The following is a 23,215-nucleotide window of genomic DNA, read 5'->3' on the forward strand; positions in this document are numbered from 1 at the left end:
TGATTTCGACCATGGCATGATTGTTGGTGCCAGACAGGCTGGTTTGAGTATTTCTGATGTCCTGAGATTTTTTTTTTTTTGTTGTTGTTGTTTTTTTTTTTTTCTGAGTTTACCAGTGAGTGGCAATTCTGCGGACAGAAATGCCTTGTTGATCAGAGAGGTCAACGGAGAATGTCCAGACTGGTTCGAGCTGACAGAAAGGCTACGGTAACTCAGATAACCACTCTGTACAATTGTAGTGAGCAGAATAGCATCTCAGAATGCACAACACATCAAACCTTTAGGCGGATGGGCTACAACAGAAGGAGACCACGTCAGCCACTTTATTAGGATCATAGTGTTCCTAATAAAGTGCTCAGTGAGTTTTTATATGGGTGATTGACATATACAGTAGAGTTGTCCAAGATAAAAATAAATATTTTAAACATCTAGTTTCAAACATGTCAAGTTCGAAGAAATGTAATGTTTGTGTCCATATTTATCCACAGCATTTACAGCATTCTCTAGCAAAAGATTATTTGTTGACTGCAAAGTGGTGTAACCATCAAGGTTTTATATATATACACTATATTGCCAAAAGTATTCGCTCATCTGCCTTTAGACGCATATGAACTTAAGTGACATCCCATTCTTAATCCATAGGGTTTAATATGACGTCGGCCCACCCTTTGCAGCTATAACAGCTTCAGCTCTTCTGGGAAGGCTTTCCACAAGGTTTAGGGGTGTGTTTATGGGAATTTTTGACCATTCTTCCAGAAGCGCATTTGTGAGGTCAGACACTGATGTTGGACGAGAAGGCCTGGCTCGCAGTCTTCGCTCTAATTCATCCCAAAGGTGCTCTATCGGGTTGAGGTCAGGACTCTGTGCAGGCCAGTCAAGTTATTCCACACCAAACTCGCTCATCCATGTCTTTATGGACCTTGCTTTGTGCACTGGTGTGCAGTCATGTTGGAACAGGAAGGGGCCATCCCCAAACTGTTCCCACAAAGTTGGGAGCATGGAATTGTCCAAAATCTCTTGGTATGCTGAAGCATTCAGAGTTCCTTTCACTGGAACTAAGGGGCCAAGCCCAGCTCCTGAAAAACAACCCCACATCATAATCACCCCTCCACCAAACTTCACAGTTGGCACAATGCAGTCAGACAAGTACCGTTCTCCTGGCAACTGCCAAACCCAGACTCGTCCATCAGATTGCCAGATGGAGAAGCGTGATTCGTCACTCCAGAGAACACGTCTCCACTGCTCTAGAGTCCAGTGGCGGCGTGCTTTACACCACTGTATCCGACGCTTTGCATTGCACTTGGTGATGTATGGCTTGGATGCAGCTGCTCGGCCATGGAAACCCATTCCATGAAGCTCTCTACGCACTGTTCTTGAGCTAATCTGAAGACCACATGAACTTTGGAGGTCTGTAGCGATTGACTCTGCAGAAAGTTGGCGACCTCTGCGCACTATGTGCCTTAGCATCCACTGATCCGCTGTCATTTTACGTGGCCTACCACTTCGTGGCTGAGTCATTCCCAATCGCTTCCACTTTGTTATAATACCACTGACAGTTGACTGTGGAATATTTAGTAGCGAGGAAATTTCACGACTGGACGTGTTGCACAGGTGGCATCCTATCACAGTACCACGCTGCAATTCACTGAGCTCCTGAGAGCGGCCCATTCTTTCACAAATGTTTGTAGAAACAGTCTGCATGCCTAGGTGCTTCATTTTATACACCTGTGGCCATGGAAGTGATTGGAACACCTGAATTCAATTATTTGGATGGGTGAGCGAATACTTTTGGCAATATAGTGTATGTATATATATATATACACATATGGACAAAAGTTTTTATTTTTATTTTTAATTTTTAATTTATTTATAATATTTCAACACAAAACTGTCACTGCTTCTTTTTTAGTAGAAATAATGGAAAAAAAAAATATTCGAAACTAGTTATGCCAACATTTTTCAAGAATTTCAGCTTTGAATGAAATTGAATTTGAATGAAATTTCTTTCTTTCTTTATTCTTTATACACCACTTTTGTTTTACTTTTACCCCCAGAAAAAAATACAAAATAAAATAATAATAATATATATATGACTTTGAACTCGGAAATTAAAAAAAATAATAATAATAAAAACATGTTCATAGAGGTGCATTTAAGTAATTGTTTGTGTGAATTTCTGTGCATTTTTTTAATGTATTTTTAATAAATTAATAGATCCGGACGCGAAAAATGAACTTCACGTCATTGACCCATATTATCGTAGCATACAGTATGTACAATTCATATAGGCCTATGCAATATACAAAAGGCCTATACATTATAATTGTAAATCATCATTATCATGGCAAATCACCTCCTTACCGACTATACATTACATTCATAAAAACTTTAGCCACCCAAATAAAACTGAGTGGGGTTAATTTGCAGTTACCCTAGGTGACGCTGTTCGTTCGGATGGTCGTAGGAACATTTCAAGCACTTGATCTTTCCAGGTTCTATGCAGTTAATGCAGGGTAAGGTTGCATCTCTTACCACGTATATGCCTATAATGTTCTTTCAAACCCTTTTCAGTTTGGTGGGGAAATCCTGCGGGAATAAATCGTTTTAGTGGACAGAATTAGAGGGGAAAGGTATGAGCCAGGGTAGGATTAAGGATAATTATGTGAAATAAAAAGCGAGTGATCACGAGTGATTCTGTTCGTGTCTGTTTCAGGAGGGAGGGAGGGAGAGAGAGAGAGAGAGAAAGAGAGAGAGAGAGAGAGAGAGCGCATAGATTTTCATCCAAATCCATATCTATTTTTTAATCCTCGACTGCCGCCGTATTGCTGGTCGTAGCCGACGAGAGGAGACTATTTCACAATGCAACGCGTTTAAAAATCTTTGCGCAATCTTCACCTCTTATCTTCGCGTACTGTGAAGTGCGCATATGTGTTAAACTTCAATTTTCCTTCCGACACTTGGACAGCATCATGCCCGGTTTGTGGGATCGCATCCCTTTGGAATGGTTGGAATTACGCGGCGAGGTGCTGGAGCGCATGTGAACGCCAATGGAGTTTGGGATTTATTGCTAAATATGGGAAAGATGACCGTATTGTCTTTGTTTTTTGTCTTGTGCGCTGATCTACTGCAAGTAGCTGTCGGTAAGTACTTATCTTGTTATGCTGTGTTGTGTTTTTTAATCGCTAACCCGTGCGCAATATAGTGAAAAATACTCATTCTGCGCAGCATTTCGAATTCTGAGCACATATATTCTCATCGGATACGAATATGAACCCCTTTCCATACTGTGTGTATGCGAATAGACGTTTTTCATACGGACTTAGATTAAGTTTATCCGTTTTATGAGAGATTCTCAGCCATGGTACTTTGCTGGGCATCTCGGAGTAGTGTGAGCTGAGAAAGGGCACAGAGACTGACTGAATGACATTTTTTTTACATATCGTTACATTGCAAAGCAGCAGGACGTTTAAACATTCCCAGAATGAATGTGGTTGGACGCATTAGTTAGTCTACCCTGACCATATTTATTATTCAGAGTCAAATCACATGAGTACAGATGTAGCCTATCATTCATTTTACAGTAGGCTACTTTTATTCTCAGTTTGGTTAAGGATTTCCAAAATGAATCGACTCACAAGCAATGAACCACTGGATCATTTTCTATATATTTATTTTCCCTACACACGTCTATTTATTCATAGCCTATTTATACATTATAAAGTGTTTTACTTTATTATTATTATTATTATTATTATTATTATTTATCTCTTATGGTTCACTTAATTCACACGCAGCTCTTCCCTTCCACCCCAAATCCTTCCATGCCTTTAAATACCACGATCACGATGTCATCTGTTCTACAGTGTTGGGTGTAATGCATTACTAAGTAATTAATTACTGTAATTAAATTACTCTTTCATTGAAAAAAAAAAGAAAAGTAAGGGATTACTTATTTTTCAGTATTTTTATTAGTTACTTCTGATGTATTTGCGTTAAATACTGTATAGACTATAGAACAATTGTATATAAAACAGTAGTGAATTTAAAATCGAAATTTAACATCTAATGTTAAAATATAAGTTTTCTAATTTAACGCTGCCCCCTTAAATTCTCTGGCCAGTTCATGAATAATATATTTGATTTAATATGATTTATTTGAATGAATTAAAAGAACAGTTTCTTGTCCATCCTTGTATTTTTCATCTGGTCGAGGTCGATAAGGGTTTAAGAAAGTAAATAGTAATAAGTAATGTAATAAGTAATAAGTAACTTTTCAGACAGAGTAATTAGTACAGTAATCTAATTACACTGTAGAAGATGTCATTAATTGTTAGTGATTAATTATTTTTTTAGAGTAACTTACCCAACAGTGCTGTTCTAAACAGATGATAATTGAGTCTGAGCCTGTTACCTCACGACAAAAAAAAAAAAAAAAAAAAAAAAACAAAAATTAATAATAATAAAAATGCAAAGCATTGGATTTACTGTGGGCAATTAATACCACTTTACATTCCAGAGTGCTTTCTTTTCTCTGAAAAATATCAGAATCTTTGTAACATTTTAAAATGTTAAACATTCCTTAATGTTAAATTGCCATTAATATGTGACCATTGGTATCGTGACGTGTTAGTGGTTCTGCTGCATCCATTCTGATTTTCTAGCTCGATGATGATTGACGTTCAGGTTCGTACCTCAGGGCGACATCTGGCGCGTTTAGGGTGCTCGATCATCATCACTCTCGCCCAGCTGCTTTCGTTCTTACTGGGTTACAAGTCACAACTCACGATGGCATTCAAACCAAGAGCGAGTCAGTGATATAAGTCGTGTCCTGCAAATATTGCCTCACAGAGTGGTGCAATCATTCATAATATCGACTACATTGGTGGTTGGTGTGTCCCATATTTTAATACTGGCCACCTGTGCATTATGCTGACTGTTGAGAGCATCATTGTTGCGTCAACCATCAGGTCTCAAAGTTAAGCAGAGATCGTCATTACCCATCATGGGAATGAACGGTCTACAGCCACAATGGATAGGGGATCATTTTCTTGTGTTCAGCGGCATTGGCATCCTTCTATTTCCTCCCCAACACAATTTCTCTCTCCCTGCTGCCTGGCTGCCTGGCAGCCCACAGACTATAATGTTATACAAAGAGTATTATGGTACACATAAACAACATTATCACAATGATTAAATGAAGATAGTTTGGCCAAAAATGATAATTCTCTCATCATTTACAGGGAAAGGTGTTTGAACCAGTGAAAGTAGGTGTGCCACAAACCACACTCTTCTGTACTATTCTACATAATTTTGAAGTGTAAGTACTATGAGCATTATGTTAAAGGTGCACTCTTTTTTTTCCCCCTCATTAAAAACATTTAACTCCTAAAAACATGTATTGTAATTTTGAATATATGTAGGAAATCATGACCACTCGCATTAAAACGAAGACTCCAGTCATATCAGTAACCTTATAAAAGCTGTTTTATTCTACATGGAGAGGGTCCACACATGGGGGCTGCCATGTTAGAATCACATGACCAGCCGAATACTACTCGCTTAATCTCAGTAACCATCCTGTTATTTGACACTTTCACTCATTGATTAAAGTAATCATGGCTGACTGTGAATACTACATTTCTACAATAGCATCTGAAACTGAAAACTATTGATTTTAAATGATGCTGCATCCAAGCCACTAGGTGTCAGTGTAAGACCAAGATGACAAAAAGACAAAAGTTACTGAGTGCACCTTTAACACTGAAAATGCAACAAAATGAAGTGTACTACAAGTACCCGGATGATACACTTCTTCAGCCATCAAAATGGAGTGTGGAATATTGGACACTTCATTCACTCAGCACTCGTGGCTTGCTGTACGTACTGGAAGAGGTGGAGTTACCTGGCTGTGCTGCTGGGCTGACAAAACTATTGCAAATAATGGAGAATGTAGCAACTAGCGAAACTTCTGTGAAGACAGCACCTTAGAAATGCGAGTCAAATGCTTTACCATCACCACACGCTGCGTGAATATGTACGTTGTTCGAGATACAAGTGTTGAACTGAGGTTGGTTAACGTGCTAAAGCTAACGGCAACACATTGCATGCGTTTAAAATGTCACTTCCATCAGCTGTTAAACGGGAATTCTTCCATGTAGTAAATCAAACGTTAAGTGTTTCATTTGGGACAGTACTACACTTTGAAAATGCGTACACTATATGGCTAAGTGCATAGTGTATAGTGCGTAATTTGGGACACAGCTAGTGACTGGTTCAAACTGCTTACCTGAGCTCCTAAGTTCAAACCCTTTTCTGTAAACTTTTTGGCTCATTCATTAAAAAGGCCTGTTTCAAAGGAGCCATAGTTCAGACGTGGCCTAAGATTTTCTGTTATTCATTTTTTTTTTTAGCATGATCTCTTTCAGTAGACACTGGCTAGAACCAGTAGGCAGAACATAGACATTCAATTACCCAGAAGATTGATCCAAGTAAACAACTTCCATTTCTGTTTCTTCTGATAGTTAAATACAGCATTTCTACTTGATAAAATGAACACATCTTTCATCAAGGAGCTGTTGTGCCCTTCTGACACAACTGCTCCCACAGACTTTGGAAAAATCTTCTAGAAATGTACCTCGTCTGGAGGTGGTGTTCCATCTAATGACCTTTAACTCCAACAGCACTCCAGGAGTAGCCCACAATATTGCCCTCCACACCCCTCCAGAACTCAGTGCAGTGCAGGCTCTCCACAAGTGAGCCATTCAACCCCCCCTGTGGATTCCTCCATTTCCTCCTCTTAAGAGAGTTCTTCCTCAACAGATCCATCATGATCAAGTTTACTGGCTGCAGCAGAGACAGGTGTTGGCAATTCTAGCTTTAGTCTCCAGTAATCACTCTTTAACAAATGTGACCTTCAGGAGTTTCTTTGTCACCAAATAGAAAGTTGATTATTTAAAGAGAAGAATTCAAAGGAAGACAAGTGTGTTCTCGTTATACTAACAGTCCAAAACCTCTTGGCGCATTCTGCTTGGTTTGATTAATTTGCACTGAGGAGATGAATCTGAATTATTTTATTAGAATTTTTAGCTATTGCATGCTTATTTCTGCAAATGAGTATGTAATGTGAGCATGCAATAACAAATATATAATCCATAGGCTTTATTTTGATAATGTCTTCTGATGATGAAACATGGAAGCAAATCTATTCATGCACTAAGTTCTCTAAGCCAGAGCTGGATGTAGTCTTCTTTGCAGATAGCAGGGGAAAACAATGCTTAATGCAAAAAATAAAATTAAACTTAACGTATAATCATGCATAGTTAGGCTTATAAATAGGCTTATTCATTTTTAAAAAAGAAGGAAAAAATGCTTTCCATATTGTTTGTTGTTGGCATTAAGCATCATTTGTCCAATTAAACTGTACAGTATTTTTGTCCAAATTCATCTGTCACTTGGTAGAAGCTAGCCAAATTAGACGGATGTGGAAACTACATAAATAAAAAAATAAATAAATAAAACAATAGACCCAGACTATGTTGAGTATGGATTCACATGCTGCGATTCACAGGTTCACAGGTTCAATACAAGTTAAGTTCAGTCTACAGCACTTCAGGTATAATGTCCCAAGAAAAAAAAATAAAAAAAATAATCCACTTGTCCCTCCTTTTCTTAAAATAAAAAGCAGAAATCGAGGTTACATTGAGACACTTACAATGGAAGTGAATGGGGCCAATTTCTGGAGGGTTTAAAGGCAAAAATGTGAAGCTTCTAATTTAATAAAAGCACTTACATTCTATTAAAACTCGGGTATTATTTAAGCTGTAAAGTTGCTTAAGTCGGTGTTTTATGGTCATTTTAGAGTTCACCGCATTATGACGTCATGGTAATGAAGTTGTAAAATTGGATATAACTTAACACAGAAAAGGTTAGTAAGTGATTTTGTCATACTGAAATCATGTTAACACACGTATAGTTTATGTCTTGTGGCTATACTTTTGAAACTGTGAGTATTTTAACGTTTACGGATTGGCCCCATTCACTTCCATTGTAAGTGCCTTACTTTAACTCAGATTTTTGCCTATTTTTTTTTTTTTTTAAATTTATTTATTTATTTTTCATAAAAAGAGGAAATTATTATTTGTGGTTATCAACATCATGCCACAAATGCTGTCGATTGATCTTAACTCGTATTGAACGCGTATTGAATATTCCTTTAAAGGTTAATTTTTTTACTTTTTTTATGTCAAAATCTTTCTACTATCCCAATTTATTGTTCATTGACAACTATAAGTAAGTCATTCCCAAAAGTTGAAACACTGAGCCTTCCAGGCACTAGCAAAACATTGATGTTTATATTTTGAGCAGACCACTCAGGTCCACCCATTCTTTATAGCTCAACCAATAGTGTGAGTTTGTGGCTACTTGAACATCCATGGCAGAAGTTTACAGAGGAAAATTAATTTAGCTTTGCCCAAAATCCAAAGACTTGCTTAAAGACACAGAGACAGAGAACAGAGTAAAACCAGTGTGCGCATCTGCGTCGCATTTACAAGGTAGAGGACTTTGAGGGATTTTTGGGGGTTCGATGGAGACTCCAAACTTGCAGAGTTGCTTCTCATCAGGTAAGCTACACTCAAGGTATTGCCACCAGGTATCATATTCCGAGTATTGTAAGATACTCCATTTTGAATAACATTAAACTCTAACATGTTTTTCTACTTTTGAGGAAATGCAGTATGGGTTTCCACATATGTGGACATATGTTTATCTGGGCGCTGATGCACGATAAATGAACAGATTTTTTAAAGCAGCATATGAAATGAAACTAGAGGCTCTCCTCTTAACAACCAAACAGGTTTCAGTGAAAAAACGTAAAGAGATTTCTTACCAGAGGCACTATTGTTTGCACTGCATCTGTAGAAGCACTTCTAGGAAATTGACGTCATGCTATTGTGTCACATGACTCAGTGCAGCAGAAGTTTAACCCTGTCAATGACAGTCTAGTGTCTTATGAACAGTATTCAGTCAGTTTTAATTCATTTAAATTATGCATTGCATATAGCAAAGTCAACATACAACGTCCATGCAGGTGGACACGGGGTTGCACAAGGTTAAATACAGTGGTGTGAAAAAGTGTTTGCCCCCTTCCTGATTTCTTATTTTCTTGCATGTTTGTCACACTTAAATGTTTTAGATCATCAAACAAGTTTAAATATTAGTCAAAGATAACACAAGTAAACACAAAATGCAGTTTTTAAATGAAGGTTGTTATTATTAAGGGAAAACAAAATCCAAACCAACATGGCCCTGTGTGAAAAAGTGATTGCCCCCTAAACCTAATAACTGGTTGGGCCACACTTAGCAGCAACAACTGCAATCAAGCGTTTGCGATAACTTGCAATGAGTCTTTTACAGCGCTGTGGAGGAATTTTGACCCACTCATCTTTGCAGAATTGTTGTAATTCAGCCACATTGGAGGGTTTTCGAGCATGAACTGCCTTTTTAAGGTCATGCCACAGCATCTCAATAGGATTCAGGTCAGGACTTTGACTAGGCCACTCCAAAGTCTTCATTTTGTTTTTCTTCAGCCATTCAGAGATGGACTTGCTGGTGTGTTCTGGATCATTGTCCTGCTGCAGAACCCAAGTTCGCTTCAGCATGAGGTCACGAACAGATGGCCGGGCATTCTCCTTCAGGATTTTTTGGTAGACAGCAGAATTCATGGTTCCATTTATCACAGCAAGTCTTCCAGGTCCTGAAGCAGCAAAACAGCCCCAGACCATCACACTACCACCACCATATTTTACTGTTGGTATGATGTTCTTTTTCTGAAATGCGGTGTTACTTTTACGCCAGATGTAATGGGACACACACCTTCCAAAAAGTTCAACTTTTGTCTCATCAGTCCACAGAGTATTTTCCTAAATGTCTTGGGGATCATCAAGATGTTTTCTGGCAAAAATGAGATGAGCCTTAATGTTCTTTTTGCTCAGCAGTGGTTTTCATCTTTGAACTCTGCCATGCAGGCCATTTTTGCCCAGTCTCTTTCTTATGGTGGAGTCATGAATACTGACCTTAACTGAGGCAAGTGAGGCCTGCAGTTCTTTGGATGTTGTTGTGGGGTCTTTTGTGACCTCTTGGATGAGTCGTCGCTGCGCTCTTGGGGTAATTTTGGTCGGCCGGCCACTCCTGGGAAGGTTCATCACTGTTCCATGTTTTCGCCATTTGTGGATAATGGCTCTCACTGTGGTTCTCTGGAGTCCAAAAGCTTTAGAAATGGCTTTACAACCTTTTCCAGACTGATAGATCTCAATTACTTTCTTTCTCATTTGTTCCTGAATTTCTTTGGATCTCGGCATGATGTCTAGCTTTTGAAGATCTTTTGGTCTACTTCACTTTGTCAGGCAGGTCCTATTTAAGTGATTTCTTGATTGAGAACAGGTGTGGCAGTAATCAGGCCTGGGTGTGGCTAGAGAAATTGAACTCAGGTGTGATAAACCACAGTTAAGTTATGTTTTAACAGGTGGGGCAAACACTTTTTCACACAGGGCCATGTAGGTTTGGATTTTGTTTTCCCTTAATAATAACAACCTTCATTTAAAAACTACATTTTGTGTTTACTTGTGTTATCTTTGACTAATATTTAAACTTGTTTGATGATCTGAAACATTTAAGTGTGACAAACATGCAAAAAAATAAGAAATCAGGAAGGGGCAAACACTTTTTCACACCACTGTATATCTGAGTGTAAATAAGATGTCTCAGAAAAACTGATTTTGTTTTGTTCCCAATCATGTCAACTGTATCTGAGAAAATGTTTGTGCTGATACGACAAAGCAATCAAAAGTTACAGCATTACAAAAACAATTTATCAGTGTCCAAAAATGTCTCCATGTGTCCAAAAGCCTCTCCAAACAAATAAAACATAACAGTTGTACATAAGAACTAATTACACATGCAAACACAACAATGAATAAAGGTTTGCTTAGCATGCAGAAATTATTTTAGTAATGAGAGAGTGCCTTTTGACTCGCTGAGTCTTCATCATCGTGTCTGTGTTATTTACTTGGCGCCATCTCCTGGTGGCCATATGTAACACTGTGCTTCGTGTGATTTATCTAATGATCCGATTACCTTGTGTGAGGGCTCATTTGAAAGATGAGATAAGATGAAAGATTTTTTTATAAATTATCAAAACGGAACACTTCTGATTTGTCTGCAAATTTCAAAGCACTTTTTCAGTTTTGGTCATAATACCTGCATGCATTAGCAAGTAGAGCTTCTAAGCTTTCAAATGATACCTATTTTGTGTTGGCCAAGACTGTAGTTATTAATATTTTAAAGATTTTATTTTTCTCGTGGGCCCATCCAAGCTTAAAGGGTTAAAGTGATTAATTTTGTCTTTTTTGCCATCAGCACAATTAATCTGAAATGAAAATAGTAGGTGCAGACAGCAGAGCAGTAAACAAGTAACATTGCAATGTTTATCTGTATTTGGATTCTCATATCTGCGCACATGTGAAAACTACTCTGATTAATGAGCAGGTTGTCTTTTGACATAGACATTTGCTCAAGTTGGGCAGCTTTGTTTTTGTAAGCATAAATTAAATGATTATATGGCTATATGCGCTGAGCATTGGATTTGGCAGTCCTGTGCTAAAAAAATGATTACCTTTGACAGTTTTCATTTGCAGACAAAGCTATTTGTCAGCTCTTGGATAGATGTTTTGAAACTACAGTACAGGGGATTCATTTAGAATTAATTAATCTAGCTACTGGTTCTACAAGGTCATTTGCAGAAGAGGTCACCCCTGTGACACTTATATTGCAATTAAAATTTATTCCAATCATAGTGAGGCATCTTTGAATATAAAATATGAAGAGAGATTAAAATCTTTCACATTTTTAGAATTTCTCCCAAAAAATCGTTCGCTGCCCTTTGATCACATTTCTGTTCAGGTTTTGTTGAGTTGCTTACACTGCAAAGTCCTCCACAGGTTGTTACAGGGATAGTGCCATTGCCTTTTTTCTCACACTGGATGGATAAGTGGTTGAGAAAAAATTAATGCCTTGAATGACAATTGCAGAGAGTAGGAACTGTCTAAAGCTCTTCACCCATCTTCTTTGGGCTCATCAATGAGTCTCTAATGCACTTCAACTGTTAGATCACACGCGAGACTGGAGTTATTCCCTCTAAAAATGGTGGTCCGCAAGAAGCTTGCATTCCAAGTTTTTTGTGTGCTGATTTGCAGCGAAAAACCAAAGAAGAAAAATAAAAGAATATGGAGGAGAGATTGGATGGGGAGACGCGGGCCACAAGGATTGTCTGTTCTGCAGAGAGTGTTGGAGGTAAATAAATAATTTTGCAATGAACACAGGTAGCTGCCTGCTGGTGTTGTGGTTTGTTCTTTGTTTTGTTTCAAATAATTGAAAAGCTTTATTTTAAAAATGTATTCTGATAGAAACTATATTATTGTGCTCACCATACAAATAGATGCATGATAAGACTGGGTTCAGGGAACTGCTGCGGATAACACATCAAAACACATTTCACACTGCAGGACTTGAAGTCGCAGACAGGTCTAGGTATTTAACCTGCTAAATATCTCTCGGGCACCTGCGATGCATCGGCGCATTGGCGCATCTCTCAGATCACGTCTTTGAAAATTCACACAGCGATCTTCGCTCACGGGAGTGAGCACCGATTTGCCTCTGATTTCGTGCTTTTGTCGGCGATCTCCATTAACTGTCGGCGAGTGGAAAATCAGGGCTAAAGTCATGTAGTGTAACATCAGCATTAGACTACAGTTCCTGGAATTAATTATCTTGATTTTAGGACAATAGCTCTCCTTCGCTACAGGGAAAAAATAGTTAAAAGATTCAAATATATCTTGAAAGGGTCAGTAACTTGAGGCAAACACAGTTGTAAGCACAGTGCTTGAAAGATAAAGAACACTGGTCAAAGAATTATCATTCATCTTAACAGTTGGGATTGGGTTCAGGGGTCAATGTGCAGGGAATAAAGCCTTTGATGAGAATCGTGAAATAGAAGAGGCCACAGTGTGTTCTTGTAGATAAATGCAGCAGCATTCTTCCCTCATTTCAAGGTTAATGCGGTCCATAATTACACCCAGGGATGGACTGGGAATAAAAAAGGAGCATTGGACTATGTGGCCCAGAGCGGCCCACCAAACCCGGCCTGCAATACACCACACCATAACACATTGGCTTCTTGATTTCATTTTCAAATTTTTGTGTTGAAAAAAATTAATTTCTATCGACTGCTAGTTATGACAACCGGCTCCACCAGTGTAAAAATGGTCATAGGTTTAAAAACTTATAAAACCACTGTAAATGTGATGAGTGGATTTTTTAGAAAAAGCACTAAAAATAAGCACTTTATAGCTCAGACATATAACGTCTGAAAAATTTTTCCCCAACATAAAGAGGTTAGTTTAAAATGTACATGAAAGTACAAGGTCTTCATCACCTTGCAGCCTTTTCCCAGAAGTGCAAATAAACTATAAATAATACTAATATATTATATATGTATATAAAGCTATATAAGATCATAAAATAGTTTAAAATAGTTAGATGAAGAAAGTGTCACACAGCAGGACACTGATGACTATGCTTAAAATTTCATGTCATATACTGTACTCACATATATATGTATAAATGTTTTTTTTTTTTTTTTAACCAATGAACACAAATTTGGCCAGAATATGTACATATATAATTATAAACAAATATAAATAAATGTAATATATATATATATATATATATATAACAAATAAATAAATAAACAAACACACCTCTTAAAGTGTAGATCTTTGCAGATATTTTGCAGATTAATTGCTCATATTTTCACTCTATGTGAGTGTTGCATTTTATATCTGCAGTGTTTTAATTCCTTCCCCAGATTATTCTGTGAAAATGAAAAAGTACAATGCTTTGACAAGCACTGTTTTTTGCTATCCTTTAAACAAAGTAAGCCTCAAAGATTCAGCCACAAAGTAATATTTTTCATGACTTATTTTCTGCATTTTTATCAAATGTGAGCATTATTCAGCAAGCAGCACCTCAGCTCCCAGTAATGCTTAGCAGTATTAATAAATTATGCAACTGACAATTTACTGCTCATAGCTTTACTGTTTGCGATTTGATTTATGCTGCTGTTATTGTGTTTGTTGTAACTTGCAGTTTTTTGTCATTTTGTGTTTATTCAGAGCTCATCTTATACTTATTATGTTGATTTTGGTTGTCAACATTATTGGGATTTGTATGTCATATAATGAGTTCCATATGAGGTATGGAGTAAATGCGCTCATACAGATATGAGCTCTGATGTGTAAGTTGTTTCAAAATAAAGCCAATTAATTTTATTCAAAATAAAAGCCAATGTATTGGCCTACCTTGCAGAGTTTATTGACTTTTAACTTTGTTAAGGGGTCTGCACGGGCATGTTGGAGCCCAGGGCGGCCGCTCTATGGCCTGTAGGACAGACCGGTACTTACGCAGCAGGCCAGCCCAAATCACCCAGTGGCCCACCGGGAAAATGCCCAATGCTCCCGATGGCCAGTCCGCCCCTGATTACACCTCCACCTTCACTGCTGTGAATCCAGGGTCGTAGATCAGGAGGCCAAGAACTTATTGTCTCGTGAGATGCTGTCTATGATAGTGGTTTTCAAACTTTTGATGCCAAGGACCCCCACAATATAACAATCCCCTTGCAATGGACCCCCTTTTTTAAATATAGATGTAGCTATGCATGTAGAAATTACGTGAGTTTTTCCTGTTCCCTTTCCTTTGTCCTGTACCGATCTGCCTGTGACAGCTGTACTTGACTCAGAGGAAGTGAGAATAGATATTGGCAAGAAAGAGGATTTTGCCAGTCTTTCTCTCCTCCAGTCATTGGCTTATGGCAAGATGCCCCAATTACTGCTTACATAAAATGATTAGACAAGAAAAACAGGAGGGAAATCATTATGGTATGGATCTTTTTTCTCTTATGGATGATTTGTAGTTCATATTTTTAAATGGGCATCTGTCTGCTCTTTGTAGAGGAAGATAGGCCAGACACCCCATGTGGTAAGATGTCCCACTTTTAATTTTCTTCTTACCCATAGATGTCACTAAATCTCATTTCAGGACATTTATAAAATGGCTATGCTCTATTCCATTGGAATGATAAGTTATAACGTATAATTGAGTGAAATAAATCAATTTGAAGTTATTGTCACTGTTGCCATTTTGACATCGCTTCCTTGTTTTTAAAAAAAATATGTAATCATTTCAATATTATAATATGCCACAGATTCACAAACAAAATCAAGGTGGTATATCAAGATTGAACTGCTCCGATGTTAGGAACATTCCTTATTATGGAATTTACATACTGATCAGGGCATGATAGATTGTGTTCATTTTTTTAAACACACTATTTTTCATAAAATTTATCACGTCAAATGAACACGTTAAATCGACAGCCCTAATCTAAATATGTTACAATTTCACAGTAAATGCACATTGCATCTTCCCCTATCTTCCTCTACTTCACAGCCAGTTATTGCTAGATTTTGCATGGGTTCTGCTCTCCAAATTGCTTCACCTCACCTCAGCTTTGCGAGGACACATCTGTGATGACTCTGAATGCCCCTGAACCCCTTTATTAATACAAGAGTGACAACAGCACAAACACAAAGCAATCCTGCAAATTGCAGTTTCTATTGAAGATTTTCAGCCTTTCTTTACAGTAAAAGCAAAGGACTGCAAATGACTGGACAATTGTAGAAGATTAAAATCTTTTTGGGCTTCAGCTTTTGTGCATGTTATGTTCACAGTATACTGGCCTTTATCATTAGATTTGCTTTTATTCTGTAGACAGTGCAGTTATTGCTCATCCATTTTGGTTTGAAAAGTGATTTAGACTGGATCATTCACTGCTACAGATTCCTGTAATGATCAAAAGCTAGTATATTGTAATTTACTAAACAAAAATGCATTTGAAAAATGCAAAGTTTTAAGATTTGCACTTGTCTATGCATCCTGTTTTCTTTTTGGCACACATTATTACATCATATACTGTCAGTGGCGGACTGGCCATCGGGAGAGCCGGGACCTTTCCCGGTTGGCCGGCTGCGAAACGGGGCCGAATGGGCCGCGATAAGATGAAACGGGCCACCGCGTTTTGCCGAACAGGCCACGACAGGCTGAAGAGGGCTGCAAAACAGTGCCGCAATATGCAGAAAAGGACAGCGATATATATATATATATATATATATATATATATATATATATATATATATATATATATGCAATCCATGCAGTGATGGGAATATGCATCTTGTGTATTCTGAATTAAAAAAAAAAAAAGTTTTTTATATAATATAAAAACATTAATATAACATAATTTTGTAATCATATTTTTTATATAATTGTAACCATCCTGAGATCATAATGAAGAATACAATTCTCATTAAAAGGCTGAAATTCTTAAAAAAAATTAATAAAAAAAAAACTTTATTAAGTAGCTTAATCTTTGAATAGTCATAATCTTTTATCATTATTTATTTTCTTCTTCTCTGAAAAAACTTTTGTATTTAAAATCAAAGTCAGTGGCTAAATTTGGAATTGCATACTACCATATTACTCTTACGTTTAAAAAGCCAGAAATAATAAGAGTAGTTCGGCAGTATGTGATTCCGAATACAGCAAGTATAGTCATTATAGAAATCCAGAACATGCAGGAAGCCATTTTGTTGTCATGTGACATGAAAACCAGGAAACAGGAAATTACATCACTAAGAGGACCCCTGTAGGCCAGGGCCTCATTTCCCAAAAGCATCATAAGCCTAAGTAGATCATAGAATCCAACTTAAGATTCATCTTAGTTTTGCAAACCGTTTCCCAAAAGCATCGTAACTTTAGTACTTGAAAATGCTCGTAGATTTACGAGTGCTCTGGAGTAATCGTACAGCGCTAAGAGCATCGTAAGGACATAGACATATGCAGACACCTGCAGGACAATCGTGAAATTACACTTTATATAATTTAAATACTAATAGTTACACTTTATGTGTTTTATTTAATTTTATATCTAAAATTCTAATAATAATAATAATGATGATAATAATAATTATTATTATTACAATGAAATACATAAAATAGATAGTCAAAATGGATGAATAGATTAATTAGTGAGAAATAAATTTATTTGAAAATTTGACTAGTTGGACAAGTTGGTAACAACAAAGTTGTGGCATGATTGATGCAGACAACTGTATAAATTAATATTAGAAAGAGAAGAAAAAGTCATTAACTTGCTGCCGTGCATGAAAATCGTCCGTATATATTTGTTCATCATCCTATTACATTTATTAATTTGGCAGACACTTTTATCCTTGTGTCCTCTTCCTCTCTGACACCCAAAGGCTCTCTCGCCAGAACTACAAGTTGTGTAGCACCGCACATGCAGCATTACAATCACCGTTATCACTTTTGGGAGTAAAGAACAGACCTCTACTTTATTGGTAAAGGTCCCTAAAGCGCATCTTCCAAATATCTCCTTATTTTGCGCTACGTGATAACAAAAATAAAATTCAATGAATGCTTGTAATTTGCAGGATCATACACAGGGCCTCCACTGTCTTCACTAATCTTGGAAGCTTGTATATTGAGAGGAATTTGTGAAAACAAATATTACAAATGCACACCTGATTATGGAAGCAGACTGTGTAAAAGAAAAATATCTTTCTGCACAAAATTATATTCAGTTAATTAGGGATGTAAAACAAATTTTAGCAAGGTAAATTATTGTAAAGGTATGCACAAATATAATTAAGTTGTAATGATGAGCAGCACTATATGGTCACATTTCAGCACTGTCACACGGATAGCAACTCTCTTAAGTAGCACTTAAAGCAAGGGGATCTGGGTAGCTCAGCGAGTATTGACACAGACTACCACCCCTGGAATCTAGGGCGTGCTGAGTGACTCCAGCCAGGTCTCCTAAGCAACCAAATTGGCCTGGTTGCTAGGGAGGATAGAGTCACATGGGGTAACCTCCTTATGGTCGCGATTAATGGTTCTCGCTCTCAACGGGGCATGTGGTAAGTTGTGCGTGGGTCGCAGGGTGTAGCATGAGCCTCCACATGTTGTGAGTCTCCACGGTGTCATGCACAACGAGCCACGTGATAAGATGCGCGGATTGACAGTCTCAGAAGCGGAGGCAATTGAGACTTGTCCTCCGCCACCCGGACTGAGGTGAGTAACCGCACCACCACGAGGACCTACTAAGTAGTGAGAATTGGGCATTCCAAATTGGGAGAAAAGGGGATAAAAATTTGCAGTTTTGGGAAACGCATGTAAAAAATAACAACAAAGTTAAAAGGGTGATTTTTCTTGTTCCCATCTGCAAAAATGTCACATTGACTGGATGTAGCTTCTCCGATAACAGCTAAACCTAAAATTAAACAATTTGTGTAATATGTTTCTAGAATCATTGGGGTACTAAGTAAAGAAAGAAAACACTGATCGAAGGCCATTACCATATTTTATTAACACAAGGAAATGGCTTTACATCTAAGCTGACTTCCTGCCTGGCTGCTTCAGGTTCCTAAGAGACAAACCTAGAGGACTTAAGACTCTCTCAGTACAAATAATACAGTGGGTCTCAGGCCTTTATCCCAAATGCCCTATTCTTTATGTGCTCTTTTGGGAGTCATGCAGATTACCTTGGCCTTTACATTTTTGGCAGAGTGTGTTATCGCATGCTGTGTAGTTATATCTCTGAAATGGGTAATTTTTAGGACAAGACAAATACCATGGGTAAAGAATGTAAGAGCTGGGACTTGTCCATGTGGAAGGCTTTTTTTAGACGCTGACTTGGCGAGTAACTGAGCTCTCTGAGGTTGGAGGCAAACAAGCTGTAGCAGGTGGGTTTTCCCACGAGGAGTTTAGAGTAGGTGGGTATTGAGAGACACATCTTTGCTCTTTTGATTCTCGATATGAAACCAAGAGACATTAAACACTTGCTATTGCTTGTTGTACTGATCAGATTTGGTTGCATTTAGCACCTGATTCACTAAGGAATTATGCAGATCAGGCAATGGCGCAAATGTGGCCACACAATCTGGGCTGAACGCAGTGTTTACTACAAAATTCCCATTTTGCGGACCGGTTCTAAGCGCTATATATTGCAAAATGCAGCAGACCACACCTGAATCATCTCTTTAACGTGACAAAAGTGTGCTTGACTTCACCGCGCATCTGAATATATGCCAGATTACAATGCTCTTCTCCTTCATTTGATCATTATTTGATAAACGATTACTGCCATGATCAATAGAAAATGTACAAAAATATCTCTTTGAAATAAATACAGTTTACCCTCTGCGTGATGTTTATTGTGCCGGACAGAGTTTTCTGACTAAAGCGCAATCTAAAATGAGCCTAATTTGCATACAGTAGAAATGAGGCTGTTTGTTAGTGAATAAGAAATATGTTTTTGCATGTTAATAACAACAGCAGCAAAATAGCGCCCTCAACTGATAACTGTTATGAACAACATGGCTTAAAAATGGCAGTAAGCCTCAATAATTCGCTGCAACTACAACACTATGAGAATGTGCAAAATGATTGACAGGTCGAAAGCGTCATTGTCTGCGGTTAGCGGACACATTTTTGTTTGCTGTTTACAGAGTCTAGAGCTGTCATATGAGATATCTTACATGACTAATTTCAGTAATATCTCTCTGCGTACCTTTCCATGAAAAAATCCCTTACAGCACCTTTAAGTTAAAAATAAACTTGCCGCTAAAATGATATATTTTGCAACTGTGAATATTCAGTGTATCTGTGTATGAAGCTCCGCCCAGAGGTCACTACCAAATCAAGCAACTTCCCATTGGTCAATGAGGCAAATTCGCCTGTCAAAGTTCGCCAAACTTGTACTCTACGCGAAAAATACGAGGGGAAATTCTCTGCCACCAAAAGTCCATTGTGCGAAATTAACGATCACGCGGATTCCCATTGAGATGACTGATTTCGCCTGCTGGATTTCGCCTGCTGAATTTCGCCGTGCGAAGGTAAATGTGATCACGCCTTAAGTGGTGCAACTGTTTAGTGAATTTGCTCCTAAATGTTCTTTACTGTTGCCATGATCACTAGAAAATGTACACAGACATCGCTTTTAAATAACATTTTAACCACCCTTACAAAAAAAATCTAAACTAGTTGCAAACTTGCTGCAAATTTGCAGCAAATTTGCCATTCGTTATTTTCACATACAAGTGAGCGTTTGATTCGCCGCAAATGTTTGCCAGAAGTTTGCAGCTATTCTCCGTTAGTGGAGAACCTCCGGCAAACCTTTGCAACAATGGTTCAATGGCTCATTTGCATGTGGAAATTATCAGTGGCGAATTTGCGGCAAATTTACCATGAACTCTCGATTTTTGTTAGGGCAGAGAGCATGATGCTCTCTATGGGCGGTAATAGCGCAATGTTAATTATGTCAGGCAAATGACACTGGAGAGTTAGCACTCTTCCTAGTCAGGGAAATTCAGATTTTTAAAGTCTGAAGACTTTGATTACTTTGTTCATTTTGTCTGAGTAAATTATTCAAAAGGCTCGACACTCTTTCAGTAATCAGTGCCTGAACTCTCAGCAAAACACTGCTGTAAGTAAATTAATCTATTAACAGTTTTTGCATACACTTTCTGTGGTATAAAACTTAAATTACATAAATCCCAGAGAAAGAGAATGCAGTGGCTGAATAAATATCCAGGAAAGAGCCACCTGCTCTAAAGAGGCTTTACTATTTTACGGAGCATAATTTAGGTCAGATCATTTTTAGGAATTATTTCAGATCTAGGATCAAATTACACTAAATGGAGTTACATTATTTGCACCAGTCAATGCCATTATGTTCATTTCTGAAAAATGCTAGAAAGCGCTGCCTATTATTTTCTTTGTCGGAAAAAAAAAATATAAGGAATGAGTTAGGGATCATGTGTTGCTTCTCCTGAAATACCCTGAGGACAGCTGCCTCTCGAGGTGGTGACAGACGAGTATTGATGACACTAAAATCCCTAGCTTTACTTTTTGGATGGATAAGCAGAAGACAATCAGTTTTTGCTTAGACAGGCATGATAAGCAATTTTCCTTAAAATCTCTCCACAGAGTTTCCATGTCTTATGCCATAAATATGGATTGTGTGACTTGTTTATCATCGTTAAACATGGTACTAGACATAAAATGCATTCTGTCGCTGTCAATGTATTTTACTGTTGGAAGGACTGTCAGCAGCCTACCTTGCACAATTTAGAGTAGAACATCCCATGATTCTATCTGTCACATTTCGGGATAATTTGCACTTTTGGTCTCTTTTTTGTTTTGTTTTCGCTTAATATTTCAAAATAGTGTAGTGTTACTTTTTATAAAAAAATATGCTAGATCCAATTTAAGTTGGTTACAGTGGTCATGAAATTGACCCATCGCTTCTGAAAACATTATTCGTGCCTTTTTGTATAAGGTATTTAGCTTCGGGCACATCCCTAGTGATCGCAACTAATAATGTTAGCGTATGTGAACTGAACTGTTCCTAACGTAATCTATTAAAGGGATAGTTCACCCAAAATTTTACATTTTCATTTTTGGATGAACTATCCCTTTAAGGCAACACTTTAGTTACTATTGCAGTATGGCCTCTGACCTAAATTAATACATGAATGAATTTATGTTAAGCTGTGTGCAGTGCTGTTGATTGAGCTTGACCTCTACTGAACTTTGAACATACCTTTTAATATGACGGATGGCAACCGTGGCTATGCTAGGATTGGTCAGTGATGTTTTTAAGGCAGGTCTTTGCGGAGTGTCAGTCATCAGTAGCGATTTTATCCACCACGCAATTGTGTGGGGCCCCGGATGTCGGGGGGTGGGGGGAAAGCTCCGCAAAAACCGCTTGAGGTGTGACATGTTGTTCTGAATACACGCACGGATATGCTGTTGTCTGCAGTCTCAGAGCGGTTCACGAAGAAAGTAAAGTAAATAAGACAGAAATATATCAAAGTAATAATATTAATACTGTATCATATTACAGTGCATCCGGAAAGTATTCACAGCGCTTCACTTTTTCCACATTTTGTTCTGTTACAGCCTTATTCCCAAATGGATTAAATTAATATTTTCCTCAAAATTCTACAGACAATACCCCATAATGACAGCGTGAAAGACGTTTGTTTGAAATCTTTGCAAATTTATTAAAAAATAAAAAATAAAAAAAAATCACATGTACATAAGTATTCACAGCCTTTGCTCAATACTTTGTTGAAGCACCTTTGGCACCAATTACAGCCTCAAGTCTTTTTGAGTATGATGCTACAAGCTTGGCACACCTATTTTTGGGCAGTTTCTCCCATTCTTCTTTGCAGGACCTCTCAAGCTCCATCAGGTTGGATGGGGAGCATTGGTGCACAGCCATTTTCAGATCTCTCCAGAGATGTTCAATCAGGTTCAAGTCTGGACTCTGGCTGGGCCACTCAAGGACATTCACAGAGTTGTCCCGTAGCCACTCCTTTGTTATCTTGGCTGTGTGCTTAGGGTCGTTGTCCTGTTGGAAGATGAACCTTTGCCCCAGTCTGAGGTCCAGAGTGCTCTGGAGCAGGTTTTCATCAAGGATGTCTCTGTACATTGCTGCATTCATCTTTCCCTCCATCCTGACTAGTCTCCCAGTTCCTGCCGCTGAAAAACATCCCCACAGCATGATGCTGCCACCACCATGCTTCACTGTAGGGATGGTATTGGCCAGGTGATGAGCGGTGCCTGGTTTCCTCCAGGCATGACGCTTGCCATTCAGGCCAAAGAGTTCAATCTTTGTTTCTCATGGTCTGAGAGTCCTTCAGGTGCCTTTTGGCAAACTCCAGGCGGGCTGTCATGTGCCTTTTACTGAGGAGTGGCTTCCGTCTGGCCACTCTTCCATACAGGCCTGATTGGTGGAGTGCTGCAGAGATGGTTGTTCATCTGGAAGTTTCTCCTCTCTCCACAGAGAAACTCTGGAGCTCTGTCAGAGTGACCATCGGGTTCTTGGTCACCTCCCTTCTCCCCCGATCGCTCAGTTTGGCTGGGCGGCCAGCTCTAGGAATAGTCCTGGTGGTTCCAAACTTCTTCCATTTACGGATGATGGAGGCCACTCTGCTCATTGGGACCTTCAATGCTG

The 23,215-nt window shown here is 38.2% G+C and overlaps 1 protein-coding gene across 2 annotated transcripts in view; it reads left to right on the top strand.

Annotated features, from left to right (window-relative positions):
• The first annotated feature begins 2,768 nt into the window (after positions 1-2,768).
• Positions 2,769-23,215, top strand: part of LOC127426206 (immunoglobulin superfamily member 21-like) — a 395,310-nt gene continuing 374,863 nt past the window's right edge. For both annotated transcript variants that reach the window (XM_051672857.1, XM_051672858.1), the window contains exon 1: positions 2,769-3,140. In XM_051672857.1, coding sequence (XP_051528817.1) covers positions 3,002-3,140 — 139 coding nt within the window. In that variant the 5' untranslated portion in view covers positions 2,769-3,001. The remainder of the gene's footprint in view (positions 3,141-23,215) is intronic.

The sequence above is a fragment of the Myxocyprinus asiaticus genome, chromosome 35 (genome assembly GCF_019703515.2).
Source record: "Myxocyprinus asiaticus isolate MX2 ecotype Aquarium Trade chromosome 35, UBuf_Myxa_2, whole genome shotgun sequence".
Lineage (NCBI taxonomy): Eukaryota > Metazoa > Chordata > Actinopteri > Cypriniformes > Catostomidae > Myxocyprinus > Myxocyprinus asiaticus.